Source organism: Thamnophis sirtalis, unplaced genomic scaffold, assembly GCF_051295495.1.
Source record: "Thamnophis sirtalis isolate CommonGarterSnake01/CBP01778 unplaced genomic scaffold, rThaSir2_p1.2 scaffold_5, whole genome shotgun sequence".
In the NCBI taxonomy this organism is placed as follows: Eukaryota; Metazoa; Chordata; class Lepidosauria; order Squamata; family Natricidae; genus Thamnophis; species Thamnophis sirtalis.
The window spans coordinates 64,715,814-64,743,610 of record NW_028261385.1 but is presented as its reverse complement, the minus strand read 5'-3'; the positions used below and the strand labels follow the sequence as shown (position 1 = coordinate 64,743,610).

The window sequence follows — 27,797 nt, the reverse complement described above, 5'->3', positions numbered from 1 at the left end:
CATTCACAAATCTCTCTAGTATGGGAAAATAGAATAAGCATCATCTGCTGACACCTTTTTTTCCAAATTCCCACAAACCTATTTAAAAGGTCTGAGATGGGACTGTACAAAATCCCTTAATACAAAGTGTTGGAAGAAATATCCATCTGGTTCAGTTCCAAGATGGGAGACACACACTGGAAACATGGAGGCTGATGGAAAGATGGTTTAATGATGAACAGAAGTATCAAACACATGTGATTCTGGGTAGCTGACTACATGGAGTTGAGAGTGAAGGTTTTTTATGCCTTCTCTTGGGCTTTGAATTTGAGCTTCCTGCTCCTGTGCAAGAAGTGCACATGTATTCTATTGGTTGTTGTAGAGGTCATAGCCGGCTCTGTAGATTGTCTGAACTAAGTTTGGTTGAAGCCTGGAGGGTGATGCAATGTCCTCTGGAGATTATGCAGTGTGGTGAACTCTGCTGCTAGATGGTAGAGGGTTAATCCTTTTATGTTTTGAGGGGTCTTAATCCCATCATCCTGGAGCTTTTTGTTTTGTAGATAGGCTGGCCCAATCTTTCTCAATGGGCACAAAATATCTGCTGCGGGCTTTTAAGAAAGACGGGGGCTGCTTTCTGTCTCCAAGAGCATATTTCTCTGTTTCTCCTTTAGGGGATAATAATATTCTGACTTTTTAATATTTCCTAAAATATTTAACTGTTCTGGAAGAGGGGGCGGGTGCTAACTTTCTACAAAGGGTATGGTAAGAGTACAGTAGATCTTTCCTACTCCAATTTGCTTTGTGAGACTGGCTCATCATATAGGAGGCATGTAGATATATAGTGGTTCTGTCTTGATGTATGAGAACAGCAGTGAGAACAAAGTAACAAAGGGCATTATTCCCTTGTGGGACCAGTACTTTAAAATGTGTTGCTACATTTTAGATCACCAACTGCATAACTAATAGCTGGTGTTCTCTTTGTGCTTTAAATCATGCTTGCTTATAATAGGCTTTAACTGCATTATTGTTACCTTCATTCTAATTTGATATATTATTTCTGGAAAACTTTATTTTGCTTAGAAGTTTCCAATGTTGTTTTTGGTTGAATTGTAGACACTTTAGAACCTTTCAATGTTAGAAAAACAGATCATATCTTTCAGAAATTTCAAAAGAATTACAAAGAGGAAAAGTATGCCTTACTTGGTTTCTGAATGTTTCCTATTCCAGAATAAGAAAAATGGTAAAGAATAGCACAGCCTTTGGGGAGAAAATGATTGTGCTAATAATAGATTGTAGTAGGTTGTCTTATTTCCCACGATTGTACATTTTTCTTGGATCTTTTATACATTCTTGATGTTGTAAGCAACATGTTTTGATTTTTTTGATTTTTGATTTTATTGAAATTTGTAGGCCGCCCTTTTCCCTGAGGGGACTCAGGGCGGCTCACATAAAATCAGGGAAGGGGAAATGCAAACAGTAACATAGACACATATAATAAAAACAATAGGCAACATGCATTCATCATTCGGGAGGGGGCAACTATCTTCATCCCCAGGCCTGACGGGCTAGCCAGTTCTTCAAGGCTGTGCGGAAAGCCTGGACGGTGGTGAGGGTACGAATCTCCACGGGGAGTTCGTTCCAAAGGGTCGGGGCTACTACTGAGAAGGCCCTCCTCCTTGTGGTTGCCAGCCGACACTGGCTGGCCGATGGAATACGGAGGAGGCCCAATCTGTGTGATCGAATTGGTCGCAGGGAGGTGATTGGCAGGAGGCGGTCTCTCAAGTATCCAGATCCACTACCATGCAGGGCTTTATGGGTGACTAATAGCACCTTGAAGCGCATCCGGAAATCGACAGGTAGCCAGCGCAGCTCGCGGAGGATAGGTGTAATGTGGGTGAACCGCGGTGCACCCACAATCGCTCGCGCGGCCGCGTTCTGTACCAGCTGAAGACGCCGGATGCTCTTCAAGGGCAGCCCCATGTAGAGCACATTGCAGTATTCCAGCCTAGAGGTCACAAGGGCCCGAGTGACTGTTGTGAGTGCCTCCCGATTCAGGTAGGGTCGCAACTGGTGCACCAGGCGAACCTGGGTGAATGCCCCCCTAGCCACAGCCGTCAAGTGATGGTCAAACGATAGCTGTGGGTCTAGGAGGACTCCCAAGTTGCGAACCCTCTCTGAGGGGTATAGAATTTGACCCCCCAGCCTGAGAGATGGAATATTGGTGGAATCTTTGGGAGGGAAACACAACAGCCACTCGGTCTTTTCTGGGTTGAGCACAAGCTTGTTAGCCCTCATCCAGTCCATAACAGCCTCCAGGCCTCGGTTCATCACGTCCGCCGCTTCATTGAGTTGGCACGGGGCGGACAGATACAATTGAGTATCGTCCGCATATTGATGGTATCTGATCCCGTGCCTGCGGATGATCTCTCCCAGCGGTTTCATGTAGATGTTGAATAGTAGGGGGGATAAGACCGAGCCCTGAGGCACCCCATATGTTAGGGGCCTAGGGGACGATCTCTGCCCCCCCACTAACACCGACTGCGACCTGTCCGAGAGGTAGGAAGAGAACCACCGCAGCACGGTGCCTCCCACTCCCACCTCCCGCAGTCGTCGCAGAAGGATACCATGGTCGATGGTATCGAAAGCCGCTGAGAGGTCAAGGAGAACCAGGATGGAGGAGAATCCTCCATCTCTGGCTCTCCAGAGATCATCGGTCAATGCGACCAAAGCGGTTTCTGTGCTGTAACCGGGTCTGAAGCCTGACTGGAAGGGGTCAAGATAGTTTGCTTCCTCCAAGGACCGTTGGAGCTGAAAGGCCACCACCTTCTCAACAACCTTCCCGAGGAAGGGAAGGTTGGAGACTGGGCGATAGTTATTAAGAACAGCTGGATCCAAGGATGGCTTCTTTAGGAGGGGTCTCACCACCGCCGCTTTCAGTGCGGCGGGGAAGTTCCCCTCCCGAAGAGAGGCGGTCACAACCGCCTGGATCCAGCCTCGTGTCACCTCACTACTGTTAGTAACCAGCCATGAGGGACACGGATCCAGTACGCAGGTGGAGGCACTTACAGCCCTCATGGCCTTGTCCACATCCCCGGGGGTAACATCCTGAAACTCAACCCAGAGATGTTCCACCTGATCCTCTTGTGCCTCGGCTGGAACTGCGGGGATGGAGTCCAAGTCCGACCAAAACCGAGCAATTTTGTCCGCTAAGAATTGGGCATAATCCTCAGCTCTGCCCTGCAAGGGTTCCCCCGCTTCCCTTTTATTTAATAGGGAGCGGGTTATCTTAAACAGGGCGGCTGGGCGGGACTCAGCGGACGCAACCAAGGTGGCTATATGAGATCTTTTCGCTGCCCTAAGTGCCCTGGTGTATTCCTTGGTGCAGGTGGTTACCATTGCTCGGTTCGATTCGGACTTATCGGACCTCCATCGGTGCTCTAGGCATCTCCTCCGGCGCTTCATCTCCCGGAGTTCCTCGGTGAACCAAGGGGGTCTCCGGGATCCGCTGACCCGGAGGGGCCGTAGTGGCGCAATCCGGTCAAGAGACTCCGATGCCGCCGAGTGCCAGGCAGCAGCCAGAGTCTCCGCCGAACTGTGCGCGAGGGTATCAGGAATAACCCCAAGCTCCGTCTGGAACCTCATAGGGTCCATCAGTCGCCTGGGGCGGAACCACCTGGTCGGTTCCTCCTCCCTACGGTGGGGGTTTGGCCTCCGGAAGTCGAGCCTCAGTAGGCAGTGGTCTGACCATGACAGGGGTATGGTCTCACTACCCCTCAGACCAAGATCACACATCCACTGCTCCGAGAGAAATACGAGGTCGAGCATGTGACCCGCTGAGTGGGTTGGGCCCCGAATTACCTGGGTCAAGCCCATGGCTGTCATGGAAGCCATGAACTCCTGCGCCCCATCAGAGTGTTCACCGAGCGATGGCAAATTGAAGTCCCCCAGAACCATAAGCCTGGGGAACTCAATTGCCAGCTCGGCTACTGACTCGAGGAGCGAGGGGAGGGCTGCTGCAACGTAGTTGGGAGGCAGGTACGTTAGCAGCAGACCCACTTGACCCTTGAGGTCCAACTTCACCAGCAGAGTCTCACACCCGACAAGCTCCGGAGCAGGGACCCTACGAGGTACTAGAGACTTATTTTTCTACAACTATTCTTAATGTGGCATTAATCTTACTATATGATTCAGCTTTATTTATTCTTTTTGGGATAAAATTCCACAAGGCAATTGGTGTGATGTCTGGTTGCAATGTAATATTTTGCTTACATGACTGCATTGTACAACTCATCAATACATTTGTTTTACTGAATTAGCTTATATATGTACATACTGAATTTTGAAAAATAAAGTCTGTTTCTGTAACTCAGAATCATGTTTTAGGACTTCCTGGCACACAGGAAGGTTGCATAATTAAGCCTCTGTATACATCATTGACCAGTTAATATCAGCATAAGTTTCTGAAGTATTAAAAGTTTATAACATATTTAAAAAATATGTTTCTTTAAAAATTATAATATTGCTTTTGATACCCTCCAAATCACTTCCTCTCCCAACCAAAACAAAACTCATGATTTCATTATGGTTAGAGTTGGGCAAGAAATATAATATTCATTTTTAGTAATCACAATTTAAGAAATAAAACAATAAAACCTTACAAATTCATAATATAAACACTTTTCACTAGAAATAAATTTAAAATCATTTTACTTGGGAAGCTTAATATTATATCATTCCTGTAATCTGTTGTCAGGAATTTTCAGACTCATTTTATTCATTTACAGTACTTTAAACTGCTCTTTATAGCACCAAGTGTAAAAACTTCTGACTTCGCTACTTGATTTTTTTAGGCACAGCAGGAACAAACAGTGATAGCAATCCATATTTGTGTGAGCTGCAGTTCTATTAGAATTCGGATGAGATGAACAATTTATGGAGGTGGAAGGTTTTATTTTTGGATATATTAATCTTTTGGTTTGCCTGCACTCTATCACACATCAGCTCTATGAACTCTTGACTTTGAAAAGGTTGTACATTTATGGTATATGCTCAGAAGTGAATGCCAAGCTTAATTTTATTTTCCAGGCTTCTAGTTCTTTTGAAATCACATTAAAAATACTTGTAGCATTATTCCTTTCATCTATTTAAACTTCCAGTCATTTGCATTTTATTGTATTACACTGAATATGTTTACATTTAATTGCAGGTTATATGGCAGTTTCTTATTGCAAGTAACACTATAAATCTTCTAAAAATAACACAGTATTTATAACTAGATATATCATATCCAATTGGCTTCACAAAGTTGGTTATGTTTGAATTATATAATAGGGCACAAATCAGCCAATTGCATTTAAGTTAAGTATGTGGATGTATGGTTAGAAGCAAAGAAAAATCAGAACTAACCATCCTGTATCTTAAACTACCTTTTTCAGTTTCATCCTCTATGATTTAATGATTACTAGATTTAATTACTGGGTTTCCATATTATTTTTTTCTGCTACTAAGACCCCCCACACCTGCAAAATAAATATAATAGCTCTGGATTACATTAGAAGCTTGGTTGCTTCACTTTCACCCTGTTCAAGGTTGAGAGAAAAACACTGATGAGCACTGATGTTCCTAATCAGATAATGAAACATCTGCAGGCAAAGAAAGAAAGTTTAGAAAATACCAAAACTCTCTACACAGTTTACCACATGTGGATAATATATGAGGCCATTAATTAAACCCGGGCTGAGTTTTTATAACACAAGAGTAAAAGTAGACAACTGGATAAAATCAGCCAAAGTGCCTTTTTTATAATACAAGGAATTTTGAGAACCGAGGTAAGTAAATCAGGGATCAATTAGCCATAGGGTAGAACACATCATGCAAAAAAAAAAAAGACTAATTCCCACAGGCTGCAACTTACAATATGGAAAAAAAAACACCTATTTAATTATTAGCAGGGCTGTCATTATTAAATCAGACAATGCAGTGGTGCATAAAGACTGCAGAACTGAAAAATGACTTGTGTTGGCATAAAGATTCAATTGGGGGGGGGAAATCCGAGAATTTCTCTAAATTCTGAGTTGGTTTGTTAAAATGAACGGCAAAACTTGGTTTTTCTAAACTATTACACTTAAAAGCCCGATTTTCCTCTAAGCAATTCAAATAGTTGCCGGCGGGATTTTCTAAAAAATGACTTAAGATTTCGCATTCAAATAAACCCAACTCAAATAAGCCCAGATTCTACACGCATAAAAAAGCAAATAAGATCTACAAAAGATCAATTTTAAATTTCACTATTTTACCTACTTAAATAGACATAATGTGCAGAAAAATTAACAGTACATTACATTTTAAAATGAAAAAAAATGTAGACACTCGGACACGTATAGATAAAAAGAAGAAAAGAAATCCAGATCTGAGTTTGAAAACTCAGCACTGTCAACCGTGGTTACCATTCAGAGGAGCGGAGAGTTCCAACAAAGAACCGCGGCAGGAAATCCGGTCTGTATTCTGCGGCTCCTTCTCTTCTTTTTATCTCTATGGAAAAACAGGGTTCCACAGACCCTTGGAGTCCTCTCATCCGGGGTTCGTCAAGTAAATAGAATTCTGCGCAAGCGCGGTAGCGGAAGGTTCTGCCTGCGCTGTTGCGGCTATATGATTTACGCTGGAGAAGGGAAAGGGAAGTAGCTGTGTATGTGTGTTTTCTCCAGCCGGCTGCGCGAGACCGGAGGGCAGAGGCTCGGAGGAGACCGAGTAAGAGACGCCCACCTCTCTTCTCTTCTCCTCCCCACCCCACGTCACGCGCTGCCGGCTAGAGAAATAGCAGTTGCGGGGCTGAGAAGCGGCATTCCAGCGTGGCCACCATCCCCAGTGGACAGGCAGGTGAGAGGCCGAGTCCCCTAGACTCGGTTTGCTGAGGAATCCTTCCTTGTTCTGTCTGGGATCAAGGGATACCGTGCCTGCCTGTCTCTGCTTGGGGTTTTGATGGGGCACCTCGCCGATTTGGGCATTGATGGGGCACAAAGAGGCTTATCCCAACTAGCCTCGCCCGCTCTCAGCACAGCGATAGGCTTTAAGAACTTACTAGATCGGAGGAGTGTTTTAAAGTCTCTGGCTCTACTTTCTAGATACTCTGAATCAGAAGCGAGGTGTGATGACCCAGCTGGTGGGGGGGTCAGTCCATTGTACTGGCAGTCTTCGACTTACAGCCGTTCATTTAGTGACCTTTCAAAGTTGCAATGGCAATGAGAAAAGCGACTTATGACCAGGTTTTTTTCACAGTTACCACCTTTGCAGCATTCCCTTGCTCATGTGATCAAAATTCAGATGATTGGCAACTGGTTCATGCTTACCACCATTTCAGTGGGGGGGGGGGGTGTCACGTGATGCCCTTTTGCGACCCTCTGACAAGCAAAGTCAATGGGGAAGCCAGATTCACTTAACAGCTGGGTTACTAACTTATCAACTAGAGTGATTCACTTAACAACTGTGGCAAGAAAGTTCGTAAAATGGAGCAAAACTCACTTAAAAAATATCTGAACAGAAATTTTGGGCTCAGTTGTGGTCATAAGTCGAGGACTCTGTATAAATCCAGAAAATTGAGTTAAAACACTGCCACTGTCCTTTGGCTAGCACTGCTAGAATTTCCAGGATTAATTTTTTAAATGTCCTAACATCTGTGCAGGTTTAAGGCCATGGTTATGAAAGCTGCTATAGATGATGATGATTCAGGATGGGAGATGAATATAGCTGAGAAGATGGAAAAGGGTAACACAAGCTGGATAGACATCACCCAAGATTTTGAAGATTGCTGTAAAGGTAAGTCACGCTGAATATGGAATTTAGATGATGCTTCTAAACATAAACAGGAATTGTGAGAGAATATTATGAGAAAATTTGCAATATATAACCAAAGATTTTTCTGGAGAGGATTGAGCGGTATTACTTGAAAGCATCAAATATTTTTGATTGCCCCGAATTGTCAAAACTCAGTTCACTCAGTTCATTAATGGCATCAGATGCCAGCGTGCTGCACCAGCCGAGAGCCCAGGGAAGGGGTGGGGGTGTGGCCATTGTTATCCGGGAGTCGTTAGTTCCTCGTAGGGTCCCTGCTCCGGAGCTTGTCGGGTGTGAGTCTCTGCTGATAAAGTTGGACCTCAAGGGTCAAGTGGGTTTGCTGTTAACGTACCTGCCTCCCAACAGCGTTGCAGCAGCCCTCCCCTCGCTCCTCGAGTCGGTAGCCGAGCTGGCAATTGAGTTCCCTAGGTTGATGGTCCTGGGGGACTTTAATTTGCCATCGCTCGGTGAACACTCTGATGGGGCGCAGGAGTTCATGGCTTCCATGACAGCCATGGGCTTGACCCAAGTAATTCGGGGCCCAACCCATTCGGCGGGTCACATGCTCGACCTCGTATTCCTCTCGGAGCAGTGGATTTGTGACCTTGGTCTGAGGGGTAACGACATCATACCCCTGTCGTGGTCAGACCACTGCCTACTGAGGCTCGACTTCCGGAGACCAAACCCCCACTGTAGGGAGGAGGAACCGACCAGGTGGTTCCGCCCCAGGCGACTTATGGAACCGTTAAGGTTCCAGACGGAGCTTGGGGTCATTCCTGACACTTTCGCCCACAGTCCGGTAGAGACTCTGGTTGCTGCTTGGCACTCGGCAGCATCGGAGGCCCTCGACCGGATTGCGCCACTACAGCCCCTCCGAGGCGGCGGATCCCGGAGACCTCCTTGGTTCACCGAGGAACTCCGGGAGATGAAGCGCCGGAGGAGATGCCTAGAGCACCGATGGAGGTCCGATAAGTCTGAATCGAACCGAGCAATGGTAACCACCTGCACCAAGGAATACACCAGGGCACTTAGGGCAGCGAAAAGATCTCACATAGCCACCTTGGTTGCGTCCGCTGAGTCCCGCCCAGCCGCCCTGTTTAGGATAACCCGCTCCCTATTAAATAAAAGGGAAGCGGGGGAACCCTTGCAGGGCAGAGCTGAGGATTATGCCCAATTCTTAGCGGACAAAATTGCTCGGTTTTGGTCGGACTTGGACTCCATCCCCGCAGTTCCAGCCGAGGCACAAGAGGATCAAGTAGAACATCTCTGGGTTGAGTTTCAGGATGTTACCCCCGGGGATGTGGACAAGGCCATGAGGGCTGTAAGTGCCTCCACCTGCGTACTGGACCCGTGTCCCTCATGGCTGGTTACTAACAGCAGTGAGGTGACACGAGGCTGGATCCAGGCGGTTGTGACCGCCTCTCTTCGGGAGGGGAACTTCCCCGCCGCACTGAAAGCGGCGGTGGTGAGACCCCTCCTAAAGAAGCCATCTTTGGATCCAGCTGTTCTTAATAACTATCGCCCAGTCTCCAACCTTCCCTTCCTTGGGAAGGTTGTTGAGAAGGTGGTGGCCTTCCAGCTCCAACGGTCCTTGGATGAAGCAAACTATCTCGACCCCTTCCAGTCAGGCTTCAGACCCGGTTACAGCACTGAAACCGCTTTGGTCGCATTGACCGATGATCTCTGGAGAGCCAGAGATGGAGGACATTCCTCCATCCTGGTCCTCCTTGACCTCTCAGCGGCTTTCGATACCATCGACCATGGTATCCTTCTGCGACGACTGCGGGAGGTGGGAGTGGGAGGCACCGTGTTGCGGTGGTTCTCCTCCTACCTCTCGGACAGGTTGCAGTCGGTGTTAGTGGGGGGGCAGAGATCGTCCCCTAGGCCCCTAACATATGGGGTGCCTCAGGGCTCGGTCTTATCCCCCCTACTATTCAACATCTACATGAAACCGCTGGGAGAGATCATCCGTAGGCACGGGATCAGATACCATCAATATGCGGACGATACCCAGTTGTATCTGTCCGCCCCGTGCCAACTCAATGAAGCGGCAGACGTGATGAACCGAGGCCTTGAGGCCGTTATGGACTGGATGAGGGTTAACAAGCTTGTGCTCAACCCAGAAAAGACCGAGTGGCTGTTGTGTTTCCCTCCCAAAGATTCGACTAATATTCCATCACTCAGGCTGGGGGGTCAAATTTTATACCCCTCAGAGAGGGTCCGCAACTTGGGAGTCCTCCTGGATCCACAGCTATCGTTTGACCACCACCTGACGGCTGTGACCAGGGGGGCATTCGCCCAGGTTCGCCTGGTGCGCCAGTTGCGACCCTACCTGAATCGGGAGGCACTCACAACAGTCACTCGGGCCCTTGTGACCTCTAGGCTGGAATACTGCAATGTGCTCTACATGGGGCTGCCCTTGAGGAGCATCCGGCGACTTCAGCTAGTACAGAACGCGGCCGCGCGAGTGATTGTGGGTGCACCTCGGTTCACCCACATAACACCTATCCTCCGCGAGCTGCGCTGGCTACCTGTCGATCTCCGGGTGCGCTTCAAGGTGCTATTAGTCACCCATAAAGCCCTACATGGTAGTGGATCTGGATACTTGAGAGACCGCCTTCTGCCAATTACCTCCCTGCGACCAATTAGATCTCACAGGTTGGGCCTCCTCCGTATCCCATCGGCCAGCCAATGCCGGCTGGCAACCACAAGGAGGAGGGCCTTCTCAGTAGTAGCCCCGACCCTTTGGAACGAACTCCCCGTGGAGATTCGTACCCTCGCCACCGTCCAGGCCTTCCGCACAGCCCTTAAGAACTGGCTAGCCCGTCAGGCCTGGGGACAAGGATAGCCGCCCCTCCCGAATGATGAATGTATGTTGCTTTTACTTTTATTATATGTGTCTTTGTCATTGTTTCGTATTCCCCCTCCCTGATTTTATGTGAGCCGCCCTGAGTCCCCTCAGGGAAAAGGGCGGCCTACAAATATTAATAAAATCTCAAATCTCAAATCTCAGATGACACAACCCTTTTGTGTCTTGTATCTCCTCCTTCTCCACAACTGGTGTCATGGCATTTGTGCAATAAAAATGAAATATTGAACATTTCCCCACTTCTGAAAACTTCCCAGGGTTTTTTTTTTTTCTGGGAATTTTTTCATAGTGACTGAACATTTCTGGAGTGCATCTTTTCAGAGCTTTCACTCTGTTCCTGAGGCCCATCCTAGCATTCTACGTAGGTGTTCAAGTGATAGAGATTTGGAGGAGGAAGGAAGCAATTCCCAGTTCTCATAAAATCTGCTATCTTTTATTTATTTTGTATCTTCAAGTCAGGGTTGTCTCCTGGCGACTGCCTGGACAAGTCCTTGCGGTTTTCTTGCCAACATTTTTCAGAAGTGACTTGTTGTCTTTTTCCTAGGACAGAGGGAGAGTGACTGGGCCAAGATCAGCCAGACAACTTCATGCTTAGGGCAGAGCTAGAACTCACCGTCTCCCGATTTCTACTCTAATGCCTTAACATTACACCAAACTGACTCTCCTAAGCAGTTGGGCTTCCTGATATCTATATGTTTGAATAATGCAGAACTAGACTCCTGATAGGCCTATGATGACGTTTCGGTAAAGGTAGCCCATGACTTACAACCATAATTAGGCCTGGTAATTATAGTCATTATTTGCGATTATTATAAAGGGGGAGTCACATGACTAATCCGATTTTACATCCTTTTTTGCAGCAGTCGTAAAGCGAAGACTGGTCATAAAGCAAACCCATTCGCAATGGGCCAGTTTTTGCTGGAAACTGGAAGTAAACTGCAGTTTCCTGCAAACCTGTTGTAAATTGATGTCTTGTGACAGCAGGGCACTGCAAATGGCCATAAATGCAGGCTGATTGCCAAGTGCCCCAAATTTGGTCATCAGAGCACAGGTGGGGAAGCAGTCATTGAAACTTCAAAATTAGGTCATAAGTAGCTTTGAGGGTTGGTTGTAACTTCACGTGGTTGTTAAGCAAGTGGTTATAAGTCAAGGATTACCTGTAGAAATATATTTTCACTGTGTGAATTTATTTTTGATTAAATGGTATATAAAAAAACATTTGGAGTGTTTTCTAATTAACTCTTTTGTAATTCTTTTTTAGAATTGAAGTTAGGAGAGTTACTTCATGACAAACTGTGAGTTTATCATAAGAACAGAAGTTTATACTTGTTATATATATATTCAGATGTGAAACAAATATTTGGTAGATCCTTAATTTCAGTGGTACATTCTGACATCTTTGGTATAAAAGTGTATGTCAGTATATAAATAGTATGGACAATTAAAATTTTTATTACTGTAAAAATATACATCTTAAATCAAACTTACATTCTATATAAAAAGTTTGAAATTAGGCAATATTCTCTATTAATTTGTTTTGATAATGGAGAGAAAAATCTGTTAAAGTTTGAAATATATTTTAGGTAAAATCAATTTCTTTTATCTGTCATAAAAAATACACTTGGGTTCAGTGGTTTTTGATAGTGTATTATAGAAACAACTCTATTACATCATTTTATTTTTTAAATACATTGGTAATTTAAACATTGGACTTTGTTGTGAATTTCATTGAACTAGTTGGTATTAGATTTTCATCTGAATCCTAGCTGAGGTAAAAATGGCATTTTTAATTTATGTTAATGTCTTGGGGTTATTGGGATTATTCTTTGAAATGTGATTCTTGGTTTAGGATTTCTGTACTAGAAGATACAGAAAAAGTTATTAACATACTGTGCTAAATCTGGTTATGACTAACTTATCCCATTAACTTCAATGAATCTTACGAATTGGAATCCAAACCAGTATAAATAGGGTGATAATGCTACTAAAAGTAATTTTTAATGGAATAGGATAGCTTTGCTTAATGTTAGATTTAGAGAGAGATTATTTGCCCTAAGTACAATAATCAGTAAACTTTTCTCTATGCATTCCTGTTCTCACAATTTCAAAATGCTACAGGGTTATCTAAAAGATTGTATAATGTATTTATGTTAGCAGAAATATATTTGAGTCTGATTATCTGCTTTCTTACTATAAAAATGGTAAAAGTAGATGAAGATAAAAATTACGGAGAAGAGAAATTATATTCATATATTATAGATTTTATAGATTTTATTTTATAGAATTATTATTTTTTTTACTGAAAATAGCTAATATTTTTCACATTCTCTATTTCTACTTGCTTAAGAGTATATTCTGGATGTACTTTTTAAGATGGATATTTAAGTTTGCACAATACATTTAAACTGCATAAGCATTAATTTTTGTTTAAGTTGCTAATACAAACTTAATTATTCTCTTTTCTGAACATCCTTAGTTTTGGTCTGTTTGAAGCCATGTCTGCTATTGAAATGATGGATCCTAAGATGGATGCTGGTATGATTGGAAACCAAGTTAATCGTAAAGTTCTTAACTTCGAACAAGCTATCAAGGTTAGTTTTAGTGTCAACTGTTTAATAAATCATAAAAATAATGCATTGTTATATGACTACAAATATTGTGATAAGTGTGAATTTCTTGCATTAAGAAAGCAATATTAGCAATAGCAATAGCAGTAGACTTATATACCGCTTCATAGGCCTTTCAGGCCTCTCTAAGCGGTTTACAGAGAGTCAGCATATTGCCCCCAACAATCTGGGTCCTCATTTTACCCACCTCGGAAGGATGGAAGGCTGAGTCAACCCTGAGCCGGTGAGATTTGAACCGCTGACCTGCTGATCTAGCAGTAGCCTGCAGTGCTGCATTTAACCACTGCGCCACCTTGGCTCTGAGAGATGAAGAGATTTAAGTAATGCTTCTTTTTCTCCCTTATACTACATTGAAGATCCCTTAACTGATGAATAGGATAAAAACAACCAATAATATTTAAAAACACATGACTTGTGAGCAGTTAATGCTGAACAATGATGCGTTGATTTTCTGGTTTAGAGCAAATCACGCACACTGAAACTTGATCCTAATTAAAGAATGTCTCTTATATCATAAACATCTTAAGAGAACCCAATTAAATAATTCTGCTGAGGGTTGATGATATTTATATTTAATTTATAACTAGTCTGCAAAATAAATAGATTTAAGGTAGTTTAAAGTATTCTAAAAAAAACTATGAAAATTTTTATTAAAATTTGAGTTATAAGAAAGAGTGTTATGAGTTAAAAATGAAGTAAAAACTAGAAAAGCCTGCTAAAATATTAGATTTCAAAAGCTAGACAAAGAAGTATGATTGTTGGCATCTTCCTAAATATGTGGGTGAATGAACCATCTAATCGTTGGATGACAAATTACTCCAAAATTGTAGGACAGCCAGAGGAAACTCCTGTTTCTTTCCTCCCACTCTTCTAATTTCTCAAAAAAAGTGGGACTTTTAAACTCTCTTCTTAAGTCAAGTGTATAAAACAGGCAGATTCTGCTTTAACGTGATCCTGAAGGTAGCTGTAGTTTCTGAATTTTTGAAGACAGGCTCATGTAAAATGTGTGGCGGCAACCAAATCTGGAGGAATTAAGGCATGAATTATTGTGATCCTAAACTGGGTATACACAAAGCTGTTGAAAGTCTTCCCTATGAGTGCTATCAGCTATATAAGCAGAATCTTGTATCCATGAGTTCCCTCAGTTTGTAGACTCACTGTATAAAGGGAGTATAACTCTATCTAGAGCAGGGGTGTCAAACTCAATTTCATTGAGAGCTGCATCAGCGGTATGGTTGCCTTCAAAGGGCCAGTCGCATGTAAGACTAAGAGGTGGGTGTGGGCGGCTCTCGGAGCACTGGCCACACTTACTCTTCGAAGGTGCTGCTGCTGCTGTGGGGTGAGGTGGGGCAAAGCTGGGAGAGGAGAGGTGGGGTGGGATGGCAAGCGCCAACCCCCCCCCCCTCACCATTTCCAGGGCAGTCCCATGGGCCAGAACTAGCCATATTGTGGGCCTTGAGTTTGACACCCCTGATCTAGAGCCACTGGAGTCAATGGTTTTTGAGAAAGTACGCCTACCGTTCTGATTTTCAGTTTGAGCAGGCTTTGTCCCATTGAGTGCTTCAGTATCCCAGAACTCTTAATACTGGAGCTGGGCAGCATATACATTTAAATCAAAAAATGAATGTAGAAAATGGACTAGGCTGTGTAGCAACCCGCTAGGAGGAGCCACCAGCTCTTTTTTCTTGATTACATATTACACTATCTAGATCCACCCACTCAGGACTGTGATAATGATTAATGATACTGAGTGCTGCTGAGAGATTTAACAGGATATGTGATTGCCCCTGTGCTCATTCAGGTGCTGATAGTCATCCAGTGGAGCAGCAGCAGTGCCGTTTCCATTTTATCTGTGGGCCTGATTGAAAGGCATTAAGATAATCCATTTCATCCAGGATTCTCTTATATTATTTTCTTATTACTCACTATTCAGGAATGTAAAACATCTTGAGATTCTCAGAAGGATTTACAGAGTAATCAGGAATTGGTTAATCCTGATCAAAGTTGTACAACACAGGAAATTAAAAAAGAAGCAAGCAAAATGAAAACAGGATAACTCAAATATCTATTGTAAATAATGTCCGCATTCATTTTCTGGAGGAATTGAGCCGCCCAGAGTCCCTAGGGCAGTGGTTCCCAAACTTGGCAACTTTAAGACTTGTGGACTTCAACTCCCAGAATTCTCCAGCTAGCTCTTCTGGCTGGAGAACTCTGGGAGTTGAAGTCCACAAGTCTTAAAGTTGCCAAGTTTGGGAACCACTGCCCTAGGGAGTGGGCAGCATACAAATCTTATTAAAGTTGCAAAGTTATTAAAGTTGCAAAGAATAGGCAACCTTCTGCAGGAGGGGATTGCAGTTATGTTTGTTTGGAATAAAGACCAAAATGAACAGGATGATTTAAAGTGTGAATGACCATTTCACATTAGGGGGATGTGGGCAGAGGCAGGATATTCTGGGTTTAGGAAGTGAGTTTTTGTTTGGTTTTACCTATTACTCCCGTTTTAGGGCTTAGGTTTTTGTACATTTCCCACATTAAAACAATAGGAAACAAACATCACGTTTTCAGAGAGATAGTTGGAGAGAAGTCCAGGGATCACAAAAAAATATGTTAGGGAGCACACTGAGGCTTGAGATTACAATACTGACTGATAAGAAAAACTGCTACAGTAGTAGATTGTCCTTTTTTCTCTCCTTCATAGGTCAGTTTTGCCTGTCAGGAGAGAACCAAATCCCTTGCCTCAGCTAGTAATTGCAACAGTAAATGGAAATATTTCCTCACAATTTTATTCTCACTTATTACTAATAGAAACCTCATGTTTCCCCCCTTGTTCTTTTAAAGGATGGGACCATTAAAGTTAAAGACTTATCCTTGCCTGAACTGATAGGAATAATGGACACTTGCTTTTGCTGCTTGGTAAGAATGTAATATTTTTAATGTTGCTTGAGTGGAAATAACTTCTTTCTTTAAGCCTTTAAAGTAGGTTTTGGATTAATAAAAGCAGAACTGAAGCAGTTTGTGCCCGGGTTCTAACCAGAATATTTTAATTCTGAATAAGTCCAATTTATTAACTCATTTTCAAGGTTGTAGCTCCAAAAACCTGATTTAGAGAGTAGATCTTATTAAAGATAATGACTGCTTGTGATAAAATAGTATTCATTGTGCATGAAAATTAAGTTGGTGTGTTTTCTGAAACAAACAAGCCATTGTGTTTGGACACAACTTTAATAAAGCGGAATTCCTATTTTGAACTTACAAAAAACGTTTCCTCTCCATACATGATAATAGTATAGGGTGGGTGCAACCAGTTTCTTTTATAATAGGGGACCAAGATGCATAACCATATGTCAGTGCAGCCCATGAATGGAATTGAAAGGCACAGTAGAATACAATATTCTGGATAGAAATAGGAAGGGATTTATCTGGTGTCTCCCCCCCCCCTCACATAATGGTCCATATTACAAAGGCTCTGGCTAGAGTAGGATTCTTATGGCTGTACTAAAACATTGCACCATAACATCATCAACCACTTGGCCCTAATGAAAGTAAATGGAATCTAGTCAAAACTAGAGTAGAGTGGTATTCCCTTTATTATAAGGGATAGCAAGGTGCCCTTTAGATTTTTTTCATTTCATTATTGTCTTGGTTTCACTCTTGTTTTCTTTTGTAAAGCAATGTTATAAGTATGCATGATTAATTTTTGTTATCTTTATGAACCTCTTTTAGGCTTGTCCCTTTTTCAGGTTTATCTTTTAGTTTTTTTCCAAAAAAATATGGTCACCATAGGTATAAGCGTTATCATAGTCTTAGGTAGGATATTTAAGTAGATACTCAATGAGAGGGGTTTGTGTCTCTGCATGTTGTTATACCCATGTATTATTTATACCACAACTGAAAAATATTCCAGGCTCAAAGTAGCATTTTCAAGAGTTCTACCTGAATAGCAAAGCAAGAAATTTTTTTAATGTTTCTTCCATGCTCAGGACAAAATGAGATTTTGTTGTTGTTGTTGTTGTCTTAAATATTCTGATGCCCCTTATTACCTTCTCAATATTTTCAGATAACGTGGCTAGAAGGCCATTCCTTGGCACAGACAGTATTCACCTGCCTCTACATTCATAATCCTGACTTTATTGAGGATCCTACTATGAAGGCATTTGCACTGGGTATCCTGAAAATTTGCGATATTGCTAGAGAAAAAGTAAACAAAGCAGCAGTATTTGAAGAGGTGAGTTTCTTCTTGGTTTAATGTTTTCTCTTTTTCAATAAACTTGCATTCCTTCGAGATGTAATTGGCTATTTTTATAGTTTTTAATCCATTATTTCTTATCTCTTAGTATCTTTGTCTTTTTAATTATAGTGAGCTCTTTCTCAAGATACTAAATTTGCTTTTACATTTTATTTGCTGTAATTTATAAGCTTCTCCTCTTGCTTTCAGTTAAAGATACACTTTCTGGAACATCTTCTTCCATAGTTGCGTAGGGTAGCTTACATGTATAGATGCAAAACTCTTCATTCCTTTGTGCTTGATGTATCCCTCATTTTGTACTGAGTGCTATTATAACAGGTTTGCCCTTTCTCAGTTGGAAGTATTTCATATAACTGAAAACACCAAGAAAATCTGGGAGTGTGTTAGGCAGCCATATAAATTTTCTTTAAAAGTATATGCAGTTTTATTTTTTTTATTATGAACAAATCAAAGTTAGAAAGGCTTGTGTCTAAAACAACTAAATCTCTCCTTCAGTTGAAAACAAGATTTCTTGTAACTTTTGAATTAGGAAAATGCAGTTCATTTAAACTATATTTTCATAAATTAAGCCTGAAATCACTAGTAAAGCTTCCCTTTTTATAAAGTTTATGGTATTATTTAGGAAACTACATAAAATGTGTGCTGTGGAACAAGTCATATAGAAGTGGGAATAATATTAATTCCTAACATTTTGAGTGTTTTCTGAAAATATCTAGTGGTACAAATGCAGGCTGCAGAAATTCTGTGAAGCAAATTGCTACTTGTGGCAAATATGTTTTGACTGCAAAACTCTCTTCACTCCACCCCCTGCCCACTTTTGTATTTAGGAAGATTTTCAGTCTATGACGTACGGATTTAAGATGGCAAACAGTGTGACAGATCTTAGAGTTACAGGTAAAATTCAAATTCATTGTCTCTTTGTTAGTTTGAATGAATAAAGTCTAAGTTGTTTATTATTATTATTAATATTATACAATTGTATCACAGCGGCCAGTTGTTTCGCCGGATTTGGCATTGGTTACTAGTCGGGCCCCATCGAGGGGCCTAGGACGTTGTAACGTATTTTCGTAATATGCGTTAAGTCCTGGTAGTTTGCGATTTTTTCATGTTCCTTCTCGGCGACCCTGCTATCACCTGGTATTGCGATGTCTGTGATTGTGACCTTATTTTTCTCAACCAGTGTGATGTCTGGTGTATTATGCGCCAGTATTTTGTCGGTTTGTATACGGAAATCCCACAAGATCTTGACCATCTGATTTTCGGTGACTTTTTCAGGCTGATGTTCCCACCAGTTTGTTGCTGTTTTAATATTATAATTTTTGCACAAATTCCAATGGATCATTTGTGCTACTGAATTGTGCCGCAATTTATAATCAGTCTGCGCGATTTTTTTACAGCAGCTGAGTATGGGATCAACAGTTTCATCAGCTTCTTTGCAAAGTCTGCATTTGGCATCAGAGGATTTTTCGATTTTGGCCTTAATGGCATTTGTGCAGATAGCTTGTTCTTGCGCAGCCAGGATTAGTGACTCTGTTTCTTTCTTTAATGTACCTGTTGTTAACCATAACCAAGTTTGTTCTCTGTCCACTTTATCTTTTATTTTTTCCAGAAATTGGCCATGCAGTGCTTTGTTCTGCCAACTCTCCATTCTTGATTTTATCACATCTTTTCTGTATTCTTGTTTCGTCTGTTGGGCCTTCAGTAGATTTTTGTTCTTTACTTCGATTAATAGATGTTCTTGACTTTCTTTTAAATAATCAGCCAGTGCATGTTTTTCTTCTTCAACTGTTTGCTTCACTTGTAATAATCCTCTGCCCCCTGATTTTCGGGGCAGGTATAGTCTATCAGTATCACCACGTGGATGTAAACTGTAGTGCATTGTCATTAGTTTCCTGGTTTTTCGGTCCAAAATGTCCAAATCAGCTTGTGTCCAGTTAACGATACCAGCTGTGTATCTTATAGCTGTATCTTATAATAACTTATTATTATTATTATTATTATTATTATTATTATTATTATTATTATTATTATAGTGTGTTTCTTCATTGGTTGTAAGCCGCCTAGAGTCACTGTGAACAAATTGGCAGCTATATAAATTTTCTGAATAAAATAAACAAATAAATAGGTTTCAAAGTTGTATTATAAATAGTAAGATTCTAAAAGGAAAATGTTTTTATGCATGCATTTTGAAGTAGGAATAAAAACTGAACACCCAAGTTCTTAATTAGTACAAAGAATTAAAGACACGGTGATCTTGGACCACACTGAAAACCAAAGTCAGTAATTTGGTGCAAATTCCTGGCTAGATGTTTTAGGGTTTTTTTTTTTTCTGAAGCAAATTATTTTTATCTGTATCATTGCCTGTCTTCAGTACTGTTCTTGGTAGAAGTACATTATATTGATTAAATTCCTCATCTTTTATCAGTGGCTAAAAGTGATCTTGTCTCCTGAAAAATTTTCTAGCTTGCTTTGGCCCCAGAGACATGCTAAAAAAAATAGGAGTAGATTTTGGAAACCAAGCAGATGATGCTTTACCAAAACATATGGTGTCTTTAAAAAAAAAAACAGCTTTCCAAGATTCTTGGAAAGCACCTGAATCTGTTTGTCCTGTTCTCAGACTTTTGTACCTAAGTGATTTTTTCCCCCAGTAGCATTCATATTGCTGAACTGAATAATATTTTTCCATACTAAAGGTATGCTAAAAGATGTTGAAGATGACCTGCAACGGCGAGTTAAGGTATTTCTGTTGACTATTTCAGAAGTTAGGTATATAAAGCAATTTCTAATATAATGAAATATGGACAAATTGTTCAAATATACAACACTAATATTTTGACTAATGTACAGAATCAATAAAACTGTTGGGGTGTACTTTAAAATGTAAAAGTCGTTCCCTGCTGTATGATATATTTGGCACAGAGATAGTATGAATGGCAAGAATTGGGATATTGGTAGGCATTTGGCTTGTTACATTGATAATTTCTGTGATCTTGTCCCAAAAGGTAAGGCTCTCGTTTAACTAAAATTTATTTTTGAACTACTTTATCAGATAGGAATGAATATAAGATGATTCTAATAAGATATCAAACTAAGAGAGATGGTGCAGCTATTTTTATTTACTGTTCTGTTCGGGGGGGGGGGGTGTAGTCTTAATCTTCTAGAAAAGAACTTTGATGACCATCACTTGAACTGCAGTTCATTTAAAGACTTGATCTACAAATACAGCATTCCAATGAAAGTGTAAACCAAGCCAGAATATTAGGGCTATGAAAGGATGTTTAGATGTTATGCTTTAGCTGTTAATGGGATGAATTCACATTTCATAAGTACTTCATTTCTGATTCCATTGATGAATTAGAAGTTTAACCAAGTGTTTGTAATATAGAATGTATTACCTATTTTTGCACAAAGATCACATGTATGTGACATTGGCCTATGAAGTTATGTAATACTTCATTAAATTGTTGTAATGCCTTTTATTTTAGAGCACTCGAAGCCGACAAGGAGAAGAGAGAGATCCAGAAGTAGAACTTGAAGTAAGGATGCTGGTATTCTATACAAGATCAGATAAAAAGCATCCTAAGCTGAAAAGGGGATATACACAGACAGACAGACAGACAGACAGATAGGCACACACACACACACACACACACACACACACACACACACACACACACACACGATAAACAATTAATTAATTAGAATCAAGATTCTTGGGTGGGGAGATTGTTTGGGTCTTGATTTTGGCAGGACTTGAATTGGGCATTGCTTTTATTGGTAATCATGCACTTTGATCATATTTAAGGTACAATTTTAAAAACGGCATTCTTATACTATTAACTTATCCAGAAGGGAATTTGTTTTTAAAAAATTGTTTTGGGGTTCAGAGTAGCAACACAACTTTTATATGTATAAATAACAAACATTGTTTAAGCTTCAAACCTTCTCTTATATAACATTTTATAATTATTAATTTTGAAATTGATTTTACAATAGCATCAGCAGTGCTTTGCAGTTTTCAGCAGAGTGAAGTTTACTCGGATATTACTGACTGTGTTAATAGCCTTTACCAAGAAAGAGGTATGATTAATTGAACATTTTTAAACACACTTTAGTTGCCTCAAATTGTTTCTATATATTTTCATGCAGGTTATTATGTAGAGCTTCTACATTTAGAAACTACAGTAGCATATATGCTCACAAATACGCTGAGAATATTAGGTGCCAAAATACGCTCAAAAAAATTCACAATTTCAGGCACCAGGGGCACACGCTTACATGTTAATATGAATGCTCTTGTCATTGCTGAAATATGGGATCTTAGGCTGACTTTACTTGACATTTCAGTTTTTGCATAATATTCATTGTAGCATTTCAACATTTTGAGGCAGGTAGAGTACTTAGTGGGCCATGTTGCCACTACCCATTTTAAAAGCTGTCATTTTACTTTCCAATAATCAAAACTGTAAAATTGATTTTGAATTTTTAAAACTGAGATGCATCTTTAGATCTAACATGCATAAGCAAGAATATGATATAATATAGTATGGTACACTAATATATTATGCTTTCTGTAATTGTACAAATTCTTAATACAGGTGTTGTTTTATTGTACATAAGCTTTTAAAATTTGTTTCTGAACAGACTAGTGCAGTTGCAGAAGCTCAGAAGTTGCTGACTCAGGCCGCTGACTTGCTTTCTGCGATTCACAACTTAATACATCATGGTATTCAGGCTCAGAATGATACCACCAAAGGAGGTCAGCATTTATTTTTAGGAATGTTCTCTAGCTCTTGCTGGGAAAGGTTTATTTTAAACTTTTCCATCTCAGTTGGGCATTCTTCTTGAGACACAAACATATTGAAAACTTTATATTAGTACAAGGTGGTATTTGTTGTTCTAGAAATAGAAATATTTAGTAGCCTGTTGGAGGAAGATTGTCATTTTTGTGTGTCAGTGAGATCACCCATAGAATTTTTAAATGGTTTAGCAAAATCCAAACTGTCTATAAGTCATTCTTTCATCCTTTCTCACTGGGGATCTTCACTGAGAGTCTCCAATATATTCTCTTTTCTCCTTTTTAGGATAAGTTCAGATTTCTAGCTTTCTGTCATTGTAAATTCAGATTTTACAAATCATTAGTATTGCTGTGTAATTTTCAGAACTTACTTGTCTTGAGACTGATCCTTATGCACAATATTCTATTTTGCTTCCTTATTACTTATGTAGTACTTGAATGCTTTGCTATTCAATAAATTTTGATAAGGTTAATCTTAAATTGCTTAGGTGACAAAATTAATACTTTGAAAGTTGTTCCTTAATTGATAAACTGTTCATTGATTGGCTATTATATAAAAGAGAACTTAAATGGAGAATCATAACTGAATTCTTTATTACTTTTTTAGATCACCCTATAATGATGGGCTTTGAGCCATTAGTTAATCAGAGATTGCTCCCTCCAACTTTTCCTCGATATGCAAAAATTATTAAAAGAGAAGAAATGGTTAACTATTTTTCAAAACTTATAGAACGAATCAAAACTGTGTGCGAAGTCATCAATTTAACCAATTTACATTGCATACTAGTAAGTATGAATACTTTTAGCATATTATTAATTGAGAAACAAAGGCATCCTCTTTGAATAATTCCAAGGGCTTTTTCATGAATGCTTTTTAGACTTAAAATGAATTCTCATTTCATGTTTCATATGTCAATTTGAAAAACAGAAAACAATTAATGAAATCATTTTTTAAAAGACTATTGAAATAGAATGCTGCAATTACTTTTTATAATTACTCCCAAAGAAGGGTCTCAAATGTCCCATTGAGGAAGGGGTGGGGAGCTCTCTTCTGCTGATGTAAGATGTTTTATATCTAAAGAGGAGTTTGACTTTATCTTTATTCAAAATATTGACCATGGTTTTCTTACTCTGTTATAAATTAGGATTTTTTCTGTGAGTTTAGTGAACAATCACCCTGCGTTCTTTCAAGATCACTGTTACAGGCAAGTTGGAAATAGTACAATAAAAGATTGAAAATTATTTTCATAGCCATATAAACTAATGAAAATACATTTTGTTTCAGACCACTTTCCTTGTGGACAATAAAAAAGTCTTTGGTACTCACCTTATGCAAGACATGGTAAAAGATGCCCTAAGATCCTTTGTCAGTCCACCAGTACTTTCACCAAAGTGAGTAGCAAAATCTATTTAGGTATGAACTTACATATTTATAGTTTCTTTCAAAATATCTTAGATACTTTAAAAACTATACTATATAAAGTATATCTTTATACTAAAGATACCAAGGTGTTGGTAAAATCACTTCTACTTAGAAGTAGACTTCTCTGGTAATTAAAAAATATCTAAGTATTGTTAAGGGAGAAAAAGTATCTGGGAGTTCTATGGCATAACCATTGTTAGGAATACAAGTCATGTGTTTCATCTAAGGATAGAAGGAAGCAGTTGATTTATTCATGAGTTATACTTTTTAAAAAAAAGCCTCCAAAGACCAGAGGGTAGTGATGTGATAACATCAAACACCCCCAAAGTTTTTGGGGGTTTGTATATATTTGGAGTGGAGTGTCACTGAGGATACGAAGGTGTGAAAATCACTTAAGGTTTGTACTCTTATCGATATGCTCGGGGGGGAGGGATAAAAATAATTGGAGGGACAGGATGCCCACCTCTGCTTTAGGTCACTGTATATCTTTAATTTTTATTGAAAATAATTTCACTCGTTTTCTCTTAGGTGTTGTCTTTATAACAATCACCAGGCTAAGGACTATATTGACTCCTTTGTCACACACTGTGTTCGAGTGAGTATTGATAGCATTATGAAATATTAGTGCTATTTATTTTAATGCTTACATACAGTAAGGATAAACGTATATTTTCTCAATGTATGACCTGTTCAAAGTTGGATTGTTACATCCTTTTAGCAAAAAGTAAACCAGTATTTGAATTGAAGAAATATTATATTAATTTGAAGAAAATATTTTTTTAAAGTGCTTTGTAAAATAGCGAAGGAAGTAGTATAGAGGGTCCTGTAAGGATTATGGGCAAAATGTTTTGTCTTGAAACTTGTTTGGTTTGAAATTTCACAAAGTTTCCCATTCCAAGTACACAACGGCCCATTTTTACAGCTAAAATGCATTTCAGTAAATTTTGTGCTTGAAATATTTCAAAATGAAACAGTTTCCAGATGCCTGGTCCTGTGATTCTCCTTTTATCTTTCTAAATTTCTCAGTTGTGATGCTGTAAGATACTTTCACAGACTAATAGGAAATTATGAGAAATTATTGAAGGAATATTCTGCACTTCAAAAGAAGGACTATATTGATTTTATAATGATAGGAAAACATTGCAGTAAGATGCATATTACAATCACCTTTTAGATTCACCTAAACAGATGTGAGCTAAGAACTGATTGATTTTGTTTTTATAAATCACTTCAAGGTACACTGTTGCACAGTGCACAAAAGCCAATGTGGGTTTGTCAAAAACAGATCATGCCAGACTAATCTTACTGCGTTCTCCAACAAAGTGACAAAATTAGTGGACCAGAGGAATGCCGTCGATATAATTTATTTGGACTTCAGTAAGGCATTTGATAAAGTAGAGCATAATCTACTACTAGATAAAGTAGAAAAATGTGGGTTAGACAGCATCACCACCAGATGGATTCGTAACTGGCTGACCAACTCCACTCAACATGTAGTCCTCAATGGAACTGCATCTACATGGAGGGAAGTATGCAGTGGAGTACCCCAAGGCTCTGGTTTAGGCCCAGTACTCTTCAACATCTTCATCAATGATTTGGATGAGGGGATAAATGGGGAACTCATCAAATTTTCAGATGACACCAAGCTGGCAGGAATAGCCAACACTCCAGAAGATAGGCTTAAGATACAGAAGGAACTTGACAAACTTGAACATTGGGCACTATCTAACAAAATGAAATTCAATGGTGAAAAAAGTAAGGTTCTATATTTAAGCAAGAAAAACGAAATGCACAGGTACGAGTATAGGTGGTACCTTGCTCAATAGTAGTAACTATGAGAGGGATCTTGGAATCCTAGTGGACAACTATTTAAATATGAGCCAGCTATGTGCTGCAGCTGCCAAAAAAGCCAACACAGTTCTAGACTGCATAAACAGGGATAGAATCAAGATCATGTGCAGTGTTAATACCACTTTTTAATGCCTTGGTAAGGCCACACTTGGAATACTGCATTCAGTTTTGGTCGCCATGGTGTAAAAAAGATGTGGAGACTCTAGAAAGAGCAACAAAGATGATTTGGGGACTGGAGGCTAAAACATATGAAGAACGGTTGCAAGAACTGGGTATGTCTAGTTTAATGAAAAGAAGGACTAGGGGAAACATGATAGCAGTGTTCCAATATCTCGGGGGTTGCCACAAAGAAGAGGGAGTCAAACTATTCTCCAAAGCACCTGAGTGTAGAACAAGAAGCAATGGGTGGAAACTAAGCAAGGAGAGAAGCAAAGTAGAATTGAGGAGAAATTAGGGAGGCAGGGCTGACGTCGCAACGACATGACATGCAATCTTGGAGCTCCAAGATTACGGTCGATATCTCTGCTGCTGGACAGTCCTTTTAGACTTAAACCATCCCATAGAGACGGTGATAGAGAACGGCACATCCTGCTGATCTCAGGGACATCACAAAGTCCCTGATTGATCCAGGAGAAGTTCTTTTTTCCAGCAACAGAGAAGCAGCCATTAAGCTGAAAAAGGTTGGGACAGCCCCTGAAAGGAAGAAAAGCAGGAGAGAATGTGTGTCGAAATGGTGAGATAAATTTTTACTATTGGAGAAGAGGATACCCAAAAAGACTTAGAGTAAAATTAAAATTGAAGACAGAAGAGAGTAAGTGGCGAATTAAGCCTGAATTAAACTTAATGTGTTATCCTTTTTTAATTTTTTTTTTTAATGGATGGAATTTTTACAAATGCCTCTTTTTAAATTGGACTGGTTTCTTTTTCCTTCTTCTATTTTTCCTCTTTTTTCATATTGGTGTATTATGAATTTCTTTCCTTTTTTCAACGCTTGGCTGGATTGTTTCTTTTTAAGAATTTTTTTTCTTAAGTTTGGAATTTAAAGAGAGGGGTAAAAGCAGAGGGAAAACAAGTAACACTGCCACCTAGAGGCTGGAGGCTTGGAAACATTTTTTTTTCTTATTCCCTTTGAACATCTAACATCTTATACTTCAAGGCTCATGATTTTGTTTATTGAAATGGATATTGGGAAGAGTATGGATTGTTTATGCAGGTGCTCTTCTGGAGTGAAGAGAAAGCCTTGACTTAAAAGATTATTTTGAACTTGTTTGAAACTTAACAAAAAAGCCTTGGATGTTTTAGTGGCAAGGTTTATAACCTGGAAGAATGGCACAACATGAAGAAGAAAAAGAACTAACATTACAAATGATTATGCTAGAAATTCAAAAGGTACAAATAAGTACAGAGAATATTGAAAAGAGAATGGAGAATATAGAACAACAGAAAAAATAGTTGGAAGAACTGAGAATATTTACAAAATGATGAAATTTGAGGATAGAATTCAAAAAATTGAAGAAAAATATGAACAAAGCGATAAGAAAATTGTTGATATTGACAGCAAATTGAGCGTGGTTGGAAATGACAGGAGTGGAATGTTGAAAGGAGAGATTAACTGGAACTCTTATCTCAAACCTCAAAACATGGAAGAAGAAAAGGGAGAAAATCTGGCAGAAACAATGAGAGAAATTCTGGCAGAAGCATCGGTGATAACTAAAGGCAAGCTGATAGAAGGAATAGATGGAGGGTTTCGAGTCTTTACAAGATATGCAATGAACAACAAGATGCCAAGAGAAATCCAAATAAGATTTATCAAGAAAACAATTAGAATACAATTACAAATGGCAAGAGATATAGGATTGCACTACTACTGGAAGGACACAGGATGATGAAATGAAATGTTATAATAAAAATTAAATTAAACTTAGTTAAATTTAGAGTATTATGTATAAAATAAAGTAATAATATTATAGTCAAATAAATGATTAATAATGATAATAATGCATATATATACACTAGATTGATAATATGAAATTTTACACAAATTGTAAGTGAGGACTATGGAGAGGATGCTGAAAAGCTTTGTTATAAAAGATAAACAATTCTATATAAAATAGAATATAAAGATGTAATACTATTGGATGATTTCAGAATGATGTAATGAAATGCCGTAATAT

The 27,797-nt window shown here is 39.7% G+C and overlaps 1 protein-coding gene across 3 annotated transcripts in view; it reads left to right on the top strand.

Moving 5' to 3' along the window:
* Positions 1-6,601: 6,601 nt before the first annotated feature.
* The window catches only part of NAA35 (N-alpha-acetyltransferase 35, NatC auxiliary subunit), a 32,965-nt gene continuing 11,769 nt past the window's right edge, over positions 6,602-27,797 (top strand). The window contains exons 1-15 of one of the 3 annotated variants that reach the window (XM_087715927.1): positions 6,602-6,726; positions 7,658-7,791; positions 11,940-11,973; positions 13,155-13,269; positions 16,144-16,218; positions 17,363-17,530; positions 18,379-18,445; positions 20,245-20,288; positions 21,037-21,087; positions 21,548-21,631; positions 22,196-22,310; positions 22,957-23,135; positions 23,495-23,554; positions 23,635-23,741; positions 24,301-24,367. In XM_087715927.1, coding sequence (XP_087572053.1) covers positions 7,668-7,791; positions 11,940-11,973; positions 13,155-13,269; positions 16,144-16,218; positions 17,363-17,530; positions 18,379-18,445; positions 20,245-20,288; positions 21,037-21,087; positions 21,548-21,631; positions 22,196-22,310; positions 22,957-23,135; positions 23,495-23,554; positions 23,635-23,741; positions 24,301-24,367 — 1,290 coding nt within the window. In that variant the 5' untranslated portion in view covers positions 6,602-6,726; positions 7,658-7,667. Of the gene's footprint in view, positions 6,856-7,657; positions 7,792-11,939; positions 11,974-13,154; positions 13,270-16,143; positions 16,219-17,362; positions 17,531-18,378; positions 18,446-20,244; positions 20,289-21,036; positions 21,088-21,547; positions 21,632-22,195; positions 22,311-22,956; positions 23,136-23,494; positions 23,555-23,634; positions 23,742-24,300; positions 24,368-27,797 lie in introns of all 3 variants that reach the window. The other 2 variants (XM_087715925.1, XM_087715926.1) reach the window with 2 other exon arrangements.